The sequence below is a fragment of the Elaeis guineensis genome, chromosome 1, assembly GCF_000442705.2.
Source record: "Elaeis guineensis isolate ETL-2024a chromosome 1, EG11, whole genome shotgun sequence".
Classification (NCBI taxonomy): Eukaryota; Viridiplantae; Streptophyta; class Magnoliopsida; order Arecales; family Arecaceae; genus Elaeis; species Elaeis guineensis.
The window spans coordinates 148806581-148818622 of NC_025993.2; the positions used below are offsets into that span (position 1 = coordinate 148806581).

A 12042-nucleotide genomic window follows, 5' to 3' on the forward strand; every position below is an offset into this window, starting at 1 on the left:
TCGATGGTGTGACCGTGGCCCCGATGGAATCGACAGTATCTCCTCCGGTCAAGGCCCTTTGCCTTCAGAGACGGGGGCCATCGCAGGTATTCCGCTCCTTCGATCTCTATCAGGATCTGCGCATAAGGAATGGAGAGAGGGGTGTAGGAGTCATACCTGTGATGCGTCGGTCTCGGACTCCGACGTCGGGGCGACCTCGGGCTCCGTCGTCGGGGCGAGACTCGTCTATCGGTCGGGGGCCTGCTGGGTTCAGCAACAGCCCAATTTTTCTTCCGCTTTTCCTTCTGACCCGCGCCTTCGGTCAGGCACCGGTCGGAAGCTCCTTCGTCTGCGTGCTCCAGCAATTCGACGTACGTCCGAGGGAGGATCTTGTCCAAGGAATATGTGAACCGGGATCCCCTCAGCCCTCTCTTCATGGTCGAGATAGCCATGTCTTCATTGAGGTCCCGGACCTCAACTGTGGCCGCATTGAATCAGGCCACAAAGTGTCGGAGCATCTCGTTTTCTCCCTGTTTGAGGGAGAAAAGACTGTCCGAGGTTCGTGGCGATTTTCGACTGGTGCTGAAATGGATCACGAAAGAATGCTTGAGCTGTCTGAAGGAGTGAACTCTCCCTGAGCGGAGGCCAGAGTACCAGGCTCTGGCAGCTTTACAGAGTGTGGCGGGGAAGCCGATGCAAAGGAGGACATCGGTTGCCCCTTAAATTGTCATGAGAGCCTTGAAGCTCTCTAGATGGTCAACTGGGTCGGTGGAGTCGTCGTAAGGCTCCACGTGAGGCATCTTGAACTGACTAGGGATCGGTTCGTCGAGGATAAATCGGGAGAGAGGTTGGGTGGTCCGGAAGTTGACGTCGTTCGAAGATTTCTGACCGTCCGCCTGCAGTTGGGCAAGCCGACGGTTGATTTCTTCAAACTTACGTTCGTAGTCGTCCAACCGTCGGTATTGTGAAACCCCAGGGGTCGAACCTCCCGACGAACTTGAGAGTGAGGCGGACGGTGTCCGCGGCCGCTTCTCCTTCCTCGCCCACTCCAGCTGGGAAGGAGAAGGGCGCCGAGACCAGTGGGTGTCGCGCCATGGCCGCCTCGCCCCTTCTCGATAGGAGTGCTGAGACGGCTGCTCTTGAGGAGGAGATGGAAGTTGACGCGGACGTCGGCGGCTGCTTCTGGATGGCATAGGGTGCGCCGCTGGTTGTTCCACCGGTGGTTGCGGCAACTGAGTCGGTTGCTATTGGAGGTTTTTGACCGCATCCGTCAAAACGGTCATTTACCGCATGATCGCCGCGATTTGCGCCTCCGTAGTTACCACGGGATGCGGAGAGCTTGGCTCCGCCATGGAAGGTGAAGGAGGGGCCTGTTCCCGACGGAAAGAGCGTTTTGCCTATCCGGTAGCTCTCGATTGCTGAGTCCTGCTTTTCATCATCTCGAGAGATTTTTTTAAGCTCTGTGGAGCTTGCTGGCTCACCTCTGTCGAATACCCCCTTCCTGGCGCACCAAAATTTGTTGCGGCCAATCCCTCCATCGCCCGATCGTCGGTGTTGCGCACCTGCAAGAAAAGTTCTCACAGACCGGAGATGTCTTCGGCGGGGATCCTCCGACGGTCAAGTCAGAGAGGAAACTAGGAAATAGTGGAAAATTAGAAGCTCAGCGGGGGAGAGAGAGAGAGAGTTCAAGAGCTAAGAGGTGCTTCAGAGAGCTTGAGGAAGCTTGCTCAAAACTTACCAAGACTGTTGCCTTATCCCATTTTATAGTAGAATGCGGTATGGTCCTGTCATTAATGGTGCAGATAACTGGAGAGTTGTCAAATCGTCAGGGGCAATCAAATCACCGTGGGTTGTCAAGTCACAGAGATTAATCCATGTCCTTGACAGGACAATGCCTCAGAACGGCCATACCGCATGTCTTTGACAAGACAACTGCCCATAGCGGTCGTACGGCGTTTGGATGGGCTGGCCGACTATATGTCGGTATTCGGCTGCCGAGACATCGGGTGATGACCCGAAAACACCGTCGGCTGGTCTGGTGCCTTGCGGAGTCGGACGTCGGCTGCCACCCTCGACAGTGAGTCGGTGATTTGGGCTCGGCCACTTGGCCGATCGGGAACAGTATGAGTCTGTTCGGCCGACATACCTTCGATCGGATATCGTCGGCAGCCATTGTTGGCAGTCATCGTCGGAGTCATCGTCGGAGTCATCCGTCGATCCAGTCGGCAGAGTCGGACGTCGGTCGGATCGATCTGAGGATAAGTCGGCATATAGGGGTTGATCGGTATATCCCAATACAGAGTCTATATTCTAATATCAGAATTCAGCGGTGCTTGCTGTGCGTGGTTAAGGAAGAATAAAAGCTCCCCAACGTTGCCTATCAAAAAAAAAAAAAAAAAAAAAAAGCAAAACAGAAATAGAAATATTTATAGCTACAAGGCTCTACGGTTAGAATTTTTAAGATTGGATGGTCAACTACTACTTTATCAAAATATCCGCGCCTGGATCCACCTTCCAGCAACTACCCTAGGGATATGAGAGGCATTTTGATGCTCCTCCGCCCCCCACCAGATGCCCACTCGTTTCTTGTTACGGTCGCCATATACGGTGACATGGAATACTGCTTTCAATTTTTTTTTTTTTCACGTTTACCGAATTTTGCACGTGTAAGTTGCATCAGGCATAACAAAAACCAAGCTCTGTGCTTTTTTTTTTTTTTTTTTGGAGGTAACAATTAACTTTGATATTTTGATTATTGATAGTTGGGTATGGATCAAGAATACACAGCATCACAGATATGATTTAGGACATCACCTGTGGTTGCATTGATTCATTCCAAGAAAATGTGAGAATATGTACTTTGTTGCTGCTGCTCCCAAGCCGATCCTAAGGTCGGCCAATTCGATGTCAACTGGGATTATCCGTGTGAAAGTGCTGGAGACAAATATTGAATCTACAAAATCAGTCCTCAGATCGGAGTTGTTTTCGACCAGAATCCTTTGATGCTCAATCTTATCAGAAAACAGAGAATAGTGGAGGGGGGGGGGAGAGACTTGAGCTATCCTTGAACTTGTCAATTTATAAAGGAAGATTGGAAGTCGTTTCTGTGATCCATGATGGCTGAATCTATGAAGATCTTACTCAGTTGAGGTGAGTTGTCCGTCGGCCATCTAACGTAGGTTATCGGGATTCAAAGTTGACCTTGCAGGTAACTGCTGCCAAAGGTTATGAAAGGGCATGATTTAAATTTCGTCTCAATCAGGTTCGGAAAGGATAGGCCGATCATACCCGAATAGGTTTGGTCTTTGGCATATATTGAGGTCACCAACTTATCCAGTAACAGTACTTATTCCCTATACTTCAAAAAGATTTAATGCTAATGCACGCAAAGTTTCATGCTTGATAGTGATATATACCTTACGTGAGGATGCAAAAAATTTAGCATCTGGTTCCAAGTAGGTTGGGGAAGCTTTTGTCCAAGCTTGATTAGGTCAACAAGCCCTACATTGCACGAGAGGGGTACAAGGAAATCCAGCACGATGTTGATATAAAATATTGATATCAAATCCACCCCTTGTCCCCATGCCATCAGGGAATGGACCAATTTGCGATTGAGGGAAGTGTTAGCGGGCACGCGCTCAATTGGTTGGTGTGGGGCGACGGATCATAAATGGTCCACCATTAGATTTATGCCCGTCATTTAAAACAAGCGTAGAGGGCAACCTTGCGGGTTGATGGGACAAGGTTTTTGAAACTCTGTCCTGAAGTTGCCATCTCTGAAGGGCTTCAGATTGGGCCCCTCCACGTGGAGAATTCTGACACGGTTTAGGGTTCAAGACCTTACACGAGAAATCCGGAGCGATGATCTTCTTCAAGACCTCACGCAAAAACGGTTACACTAAATTAGATTTCTTCTATGTAGGATTATACATACATCTTCATTTAAATTCTAGTATTATTTCAAACTAAGGATCTAAATCAAGATAAATTCAATCATAAAAATCATGATTGATCATAGCCAGTGCTACATTAGCCTATAATTAATTGTAAGAGGGCTCACATTACAGTGTCTTCTGACATCATTTATGATAATATAGGATCTCATCTAAAAAAAGTTAACAAACGAGACACTCCAATGCCATTAAATGCTTGGCTAGTTGGATGGTTGAGGAGTGAAACAGGGGAGGGACAGGAAGTTGGAATTTGTTGGTGCTTTTTGATTCAAAGGACGGGATCAAGAAAGGGCACTTCCATCTCGAGGGACCAAATGCATCAGGGCGCATGTTCATAATTTTAGTTGAAGAGGGCTGGGGTTCAGACGTTGCCCAGCAAGGTATGGAAAACACCATGCACAAGGAAACACGAAGGTAACCGTAGGTTAGAGATGAATCAAGGGACAACTAGATGCTTGTAGTGTCTTGGCTGTTATGTTCTTTAAGCCAAACAAGCAGCCGGTCTTAAGCTCGTTGGACACCCTCTCCTCTTGGATGAGACTCAGGTAATTGATCTGCACACAAATTTGAGAGTTAGACGAAGCCTGCAACAAGTCCTGCAGGTGGTTGAGCTACGTGCTTTCAGCAGCACCTAAGAGGAATGGGGTATCACAACACATTCTCCCACAAATATGAGAGTTAGACGAAGCCCGCAACTCATCCTGCAGGTGGTTGAGCTGCAAGCTTTCGAACAGCACCTAAGAGGAATGGAGTAGACATAACATATCCAAAGGGCAAATCCAAAACTAGATACCACTTGGTCCGTTGGCGAAGTCATGATGACCGCAGTGGTTGGGGTTAGGTTCCCTGATTTTGATGTGAACTTGAGTCAGTAGTTCAAGAAAGTGCCAATGTCCCTGCAGGCCACAGCACGAGGTTAGAACAAGTCTAGCAATGCTAATTATTAACGTCACATAAGGAAATCTACTGGGTAAAGACTCAGTATGAGATAATGAGGGGCACTATAGTTGACACTAGGCCGAGAGGACTTTGTGTTAAAATGGAAGAGATATTTAGCATAATGGGCACCTACCACTTTGGACTTTATCAAGGTTTTACACCCTGAACAATCCATACTAATTTATTTGATTACCGATATAGAACCTTAGAGTAGTGTTTAATTTGTGTGAAAACTGAAAAACTGAGCACTTTGTGAAGCATCCTGTAGTAATATTATACAGGCAAAATATGAATTAAACCATTTTTGTTTCTTGAAGGATTAAAAGAAATGCACTTAGAGAACTTGAAGAAAATTGAATCGAATATTCTACTTCCAAAACATGTTTTCCAAATAATGCTGAATGGTAAATGCAGTTCCATTTTTTTGGTTAAGATTGCTGTTGTGCTTTAATTTCTGGTTAATGAACGGAGTTGATAATAAAGTGATACATTCACTTTATTCAGCAGAAGATCTTTTCTTGTGTGAGCACTTTGAATGGCAGCCAGTAGCGAAGCAGGTGCATCAAAGCAGCAGGACCAGGCCCTATTATGAAGGGGCATCCATCTCTTATTGCTTAATTCTTTTCAGTGTTACGAATAGTTTGGTATTGTTGAGAAAAGGAAGGCAATAAATCCAAGGCATTGAACCTTCAATATGACCGGTCGAATGGGATGGCAATCTTTGGATTAGGGCATATTTTAGGATCTCTGACATCTCACTCTAAAAAAAAAAAAAAAAAAAATCTATTTCTAGATTAACTTACATTAAAAATATTTACCATTAAACTTCTTGCTTATAAGAAAACTATGAAATTCCATTCTATTACGATTGATGGTGGCAGCTCTTATAATTAACATTCCATGGATTCAAAATGATTTGTTATACCTATCACTTAGGATACTGAGCTAGGTAAAATTGTCACTGTCAATTTTTATGTGTCTAAAATATTTAAGCCAGGCTAAATGAATGTTGTATATCTATATATATAAAAGTTTTCTTTTTGTTGTAGGGGAATAGTATCTTTAGTTTTACATCGGTTATAAGTCAAAAGAGAGTATGGCTTATATAAATTGGAATATTCTCTTTCATATGAGGTACTTTGTAAAGGACAAAATCTTTAATTCTGTAGTCATAAAGTTTAATTATCTAAGTTATATCCGTAATTATATCTATACTTTCAGTATCCAAATTATATTTGTATTCATTTAAAATAAATATGGATATGAATTTTTGTATTCGAATAATATCTATATCCGTATTTATATTTGTGAGATAACAAATATGGATATGGATTTGTTGGTATCCAATCTGTTTCAGTCCTAACCTAATAGTTTTTATATATTGTGAAGATCTAGCGCGGACCAAACTGGGTCAGCCTGGGCAGGCCCAGTTTGAGTAATGCCAAGCTCATGTTGACAAGAATTTAGTTGGGCCTATTAGAATCTTAGCAAGAAACTACCTAGTATTTATTCTAGATAGGAGCTCAATTTGTTTTCTGTATTTAGTGCCTAGTTTCAAATTATAGCATGTCAACTATATCTTCAACAACCTATAGCTTCCAAGATGTGGAAAAGCGTGGCGCGTTGGTCTAGGTACGAGGATCTATCAACTTTAAAAATGTCAAATATAGCGTTGATAGATATCCTAAAGTTTACAACTTAGTTTACTTTTAAGATCTAGAAAGAGTGTCGATAGAGTTAAATGGAGCTTCCGTTTGTTTAACAACTAGTACCACTTATTTGAGTAAGGTTGGTTTAACGACTCTCATTCTCTCTCCGCCTCCCATCAATCTCTCCAACTATGGAAGTTGGAAGGAAGGTTAGAGTAGACGAACCAAGTGTTCTAGAGATGCAGATCAGACCTATTCATCCCAACAACTGCCCACGTAATAAATAAAATAGATTCATGAACGCTTAATATGCAACAAAACAAGAATCTAAGAAAGTTCTGCTTGGGAGTTGGATGTCAAAGAAAGGAAATGGACCATTCCTCCGAATCAGACACCTTGGCTACATTATTTAACCCCCTTCTTCTCTGCCAGTTGTACAAGATAACCCACAATGGTTTTTATTTTAGTTCCAACCGATCCATGCTACTAAACTCAAAAGGACAATAAGCCTTTTTTAAAAAAAAAAAAAATTATGTCAACTTTGTACTTTGTGTGGTAGAATGCGGAAACAAACCCATTGCCCACTATTCTAAGAAGCGTTCTGAAACAGGCCTGAAGGACAAACCCTGAAACCGGGCTAGTTGTGAGGAAAGCTGGGTTTCACTGACTTCATTTCAGTTTGTTCTAAAATAAGCCTGATGAGAGGAGCCCAAAACTTTTTCAAAGGACTTTAACTCAAGGTTAAGTTGGCCACTCTCCATTGGAGGCACTAGGCTACTAGGTCAAATATTTTAAAAGGTTTATGACAGCATCATATAAACTTTAACTCAAGGTTAAGTTGGCCACTCTCCATTGGAGGCACTAGGCTACTAGGTCAAATATTTTAAAAGGTTTATGACAGCATCATATAAACTAATTAAAGATCCTCACTCTGGTATGGTCTTGCTTTCCTGCAAGCCAAAAAATGCTCTTGCCTAGGGATAACAAGATCCTAGATATGAGTGGAGCAGATCCGAGATATTTATCTCTTCCTGCTTGGAATTGGGATATAATCTTGATTTTTCTTCTCAATAAATCTAATGATGGGTCCCTATGAGGTTCCCATGTTTTATTAAGGTTTTCCCATTCCGTCACCACTCATTTATTTTACTGTTCTCCCATACCTACTTTACTTGTTAGTTCACTTGGGTCAAGTTCCAGTTCAAAAATTCCAAATTGTAATTCCCTATTTTTAAATGAATTAGATTATTTGGGAGAGGACAAGCAGATTCATTTTAATTGATCTTTGTTTAAAAAAAAAAAAAAAGATATAAGAAGTTATTTGATTTGCAATTCTTCTTACAAAATCTGGGTATATAAAAATCTATAATTTTAAACTTCGTCAGAGAGAGTTAGATGACAAAGGACATGGAGATTTAATAAATTAGGTAACTGTATTGTGAACCAATTCAATTAAAACCAAATTGAAGTTTGATTATGATCAACAGGCTAGGTAAATTATAATTCAACAATCATAATACTTTTAATTGATTATCCCAACCGACCAATGGGCTGACTTAATCCAATTGAACGCTCTCTAGTTGACTTCTGAGAAATGAGCTGAGCAGTTAAATGGTTAGACCAAAAATAATTGCAAGATTTCAACCACGCTTGGTCCATGTCCATTTTATTACACAGATTCCATTCCTTTCACATCCATTTTTAGTGGTGTTGCCAGGGCTTAGCCCAGCGCACCTGATTAGGTTAAGACATGGCCCGGTCCGAGAAAATAAGCCTTCTTTTTGAAACAAATAAAGCAAATCTTCATCAACAGCAGAGATAAATACTGATGGCTAGATTTGTCTTTGATCAAGCATTGGGCCTTCATATCAAATTTGAAGCGATCCCCAGGCCATTTGCATTCCCGTAAGAATTGGGAACAGAAAGGATGGAGCATTTCACTCATCTATCTAATTTTCAGAGCCATAGATTATTCCTTGACCAATGCTCTTCTCTCCAAGAATTGGACAGGCTAAATGATAATTTTCTGAAAAAAATTTCCCATAACCTTCAAGTTCCTCAATGGACTAAGCTGCTTATGTATAGACTTGCACTATGTCTTCACAATGAGGGAATAAGAAGGGATGCTTTTGATCATGGCTTTGTTACAACTTGATTTCAATTTCTTCTCTAGCGGCAACTTTTTAATAATAAATTGCTTCCCACAAAAGGATTGTAAATGATTAGATTGTTGGTTATTACATCCAGCTGTTCAACTACAAGTATTGGGCTTAAAATTCTGCTTTACGTCAAATCCTATATTATATACAGGAGCAGCAGCATGCTAGTATTTATAATTACAAGGTTGGTGTCATGCGTCTTTCATATAGATAAACAAGAGATTGCCATCTCATATTCACCAATTTTATGGGTAGTCCCAACGACACTCGTTGGTACAACAAATATCATCCTACATCCAACATAAAATAGTTTTATTGTGGATCCGTAATAGGGATAATATTTTTGTAATGATGCTACCATCTTTTAGTTGAAGGAATACAGGTAGATGCTTCTGACATTAACGTACATTTTAAGAACGTGGAGGTAATGTTATCTCCTCCTACCAAGATATATCATATCAAAATATTCTTGTCATTATCAATAATTATAATATTCTCTACATATTTACAAGATCAACTTGGCAGACATTTTCACAAACCAAATCATTAATCATAGGGCAGAAAATGATTCAAGTCATTGTTTTTTGGATTTAGACTATTGGTCTGTGTTCCAATCTGCAAGGGAATTCCCATTCCACCAATATTGTATGCCATATATTGTTAAAGATTGGGGAATTGGCTAAAGGAAACTGTACAATAAATAATAATTTCACCTAGTAACGGAGGATAATAGGATGCTCATAGCGTTCGCGACTGTTCAGCTAAAGTTTCCCTAGATTTTGTGGAGCGTTTCCTTCGGGAGAATAGTAATGCGTGCACGTGTATGCTTGTGTGCGCGTCAGGAAAAAAAAAAAAAAAAAAGTCTTACTCTTATCAGAGATTTTATACACATTAATATGTTTAAGATAGATGTGGCAACTAAATAATTTGCCATGCAGATGTCACGAAGCATAAACAACATACAAGTCAATGCAGATTCAAAAGCAAGCTAGCACAATATTGAGACAAAGCACAGTTATTATGGGCAACAGTTTTTATAAAACTTTCTATGCATGCTGCACCATACCGTATAGTAGGATGCACTACATGCACCATCCATTGTATGATGGATAGTGCGTGTGACCCACGCATGTGTGGGATCATGCATGCCGTCCATCGTGCGATAGATGGTGCACATGATGCACCGTATCGTGTGGTGCATCACGGTACCGCAGAGGATCCACGTCCACTTTCTATTTGGTTTTGGTTTTGTATCAGGCATCGTTGTTGTGTGAGAGAAAGGTTCAGGATTCAAGCTTCACACTAGCATTCTCATTATATTTTATTTTTTAAATAGAAAAAAAATATTAATTTGTTTTTGAGAAAATATGGAGGAAGTGGAAACTTTTCAAAATTTTATTGAAAGATAAAATAAGGGACTGTAGAATAAAAAGATTAATATTTGCTTATAAAATAAAAAGATTACATTAGTATTATTTGGATTTTTTCATTTTGAATTAGCAGTAGAGTTAGAGAAACGTCTGTATGGATTTTCACATACTCTTCAATTTAAGTTTTGATATTTTTTAAAATTTAAATTTATTCATAAATATTATAAATCTAATAATAAATATCACAATCAGCTTGTGGTTAACTCAGTTAGGCTCATATTGCAATATTTATCAATCTATATAAGCTATAATTATGAACTTCATTTGAAAAGATTTTGATACTACGTACAGCAATTTAGGATCTCATCCAAAAAAAATTAACCGAAAAATATTATTTAAATTTTTTAATTATATATAAATATCTAATATTTATTAAGTGCATAACTGATATGACTATGAGATTAAATATATACTTACGTAGATCCTCATATTTTTTTATAATAGAGCTTCAAATTTATCATGATATTAGGTTGAGGAAGTTTCAAAGGAACTGGAAACATGGGCATGCTATATAAAATTTATAATTCAAGAAAAAGAGAGAAATTAAATGATGAACTTCCCATATTCCCCTTGCATCAATCTCAAAGCTCAATCCTAAGCCATGAAAAGAAAAAGGAAATGGAGAGATTGCGGGATCCAGACCTCATATTATTTCAGGAACAGTACCCTCTCCAATCGTGTCCATGGGAGATGAACTTAAAGGAGGCAATGGAAGATCGCTGAGACCTTGAAGAAAACTATCAATTTCTCCCAAATCATGGAAGAAACCGCCTGTGTTGTTCTCAACCCGCAACTCCTTCTCCACCACCTCCACCTCCTCCTCCAACTCCCTCTTTACTCCATCTCGACCCCCCGAATTCTCGTTCTCCTGCTGTGATCCCACAACCTCAAATCGCTTGCACCTTGGCAGTGCCTCTCCATTAATCGTCACGGGAATAGTCTTTTTCTTAGCGGCAGTTCTCTTTGTGGGCTTCCCTGTGAGCCTCTGCACGAGCTCCCGGAAATTGGCAGGATCGGTCTTTATTATCTCGGGCGCAAATATGTGCACTATTCTTATCTTTGGCTTCAACTTCGTGATAGCATGCGAATTGTCGTGCATGGCAAGCGTTGGAGGTCGTTGAGGCAGTGTCATGCACTCCTTTGAATTTGTCGACTCCTCCATGAGTTGTACTTTGAACGAAGAAAGGTGGAGGTTGGAACTTTTAGTCGGGGCCAGAAGGATGTGGGTAGAGGAAATAATGTCTGGAGGCAGTTGCACGCGAGGAGAGGAAGAGAGGAGAGCCTAATTGAGGTGGAATGGAGAAGGGGCTTATATAGATGGGCAGCAATTAAGAATGTGGTATATATTCTGATGTGGGAGGGGAAGAGGGAATGGAGAAGAAGGAAGACATGCTGGTTGGAGCCAAGGATTGGGTGAACTCTGGGGTCTGACAACAAGGAGAAAAGAAGTCAACTACAAGAGAAATGGACCAAATAAGATTCCTTTATTGAAAAAAAAAAAAAAGGGAAATAGTGGTACACACACACGCACACGTATGTATGTATTATGAAGTATTTTAGTTTATTTTACCACCCTAGTCTCAATTTTCTAGTAATTGAAACTCTAATGCATGCATGTCAAGTTTAATTAAATGGCAAAAAACACCGTTAGAGAGGATTGATGCCTCGGTTGGAGGAAGGTAGGGATTCAGCACTTCAACTTCACCTGACTTGGATTTGATCATGATCAATATTTGATCAAGCTAGGATAAAATGAGTTTATTATATTGTGAAATAGGTATAAATTTTCCGACTTGTCATCTAGAACATAGGTTGAGCCTTCTCCCAACTTCTGTATCATTTTTATGAATTTCCATCCATCTATTTCTGTATAGCTCCATGTTTGAAGTTACCGCATCCATGTCCTTGGTGTCGCTACTATTCATCTAATTAT

At 40.8% G+C, this 12042-nt stretch overlaps 1 protein-coding gene across 1 annotated transcript; it reads right to left on the reverse strand.

The window, feature by feature from the left end:
* Nucleotides 1-4002: 4002 nt before the first annotated feature.
* Nucleotides 4003-11490, reverse strand: LOC105061282 (VQ motif-containing protein 17-like). The gene is made up of 2 exons (XM_010945291.2): nucleotides 10752-11490; nucleotides 4003-4828 (listed from the first exon to the last, which is right to left on the reverse strand). Exon 1 carries the CDS (start codon nucleotides 11269-11271, stop codon nucleotides 10753-10755), a length of 519 nt encoding a protein of 172 aa, XP_010943593.1. The 5' UTR covers nucleotides 11272-11490; the 3' UTR covers nucleotides 4003-4828; nucleotide 10752.
* Nucleotides 11491-12042: the final 552 nt, after the last annotated feature.

What these genes read in the sequence shown, in the direction of transcription:
- LOC105061282 (XM_010945291.2), bottom strand. Translation starts at nt 11,271, where the DNA reads ATGGAGGAGTCGACAAATTCAAAGGAGTGCATGACACTGCCTCAACGA.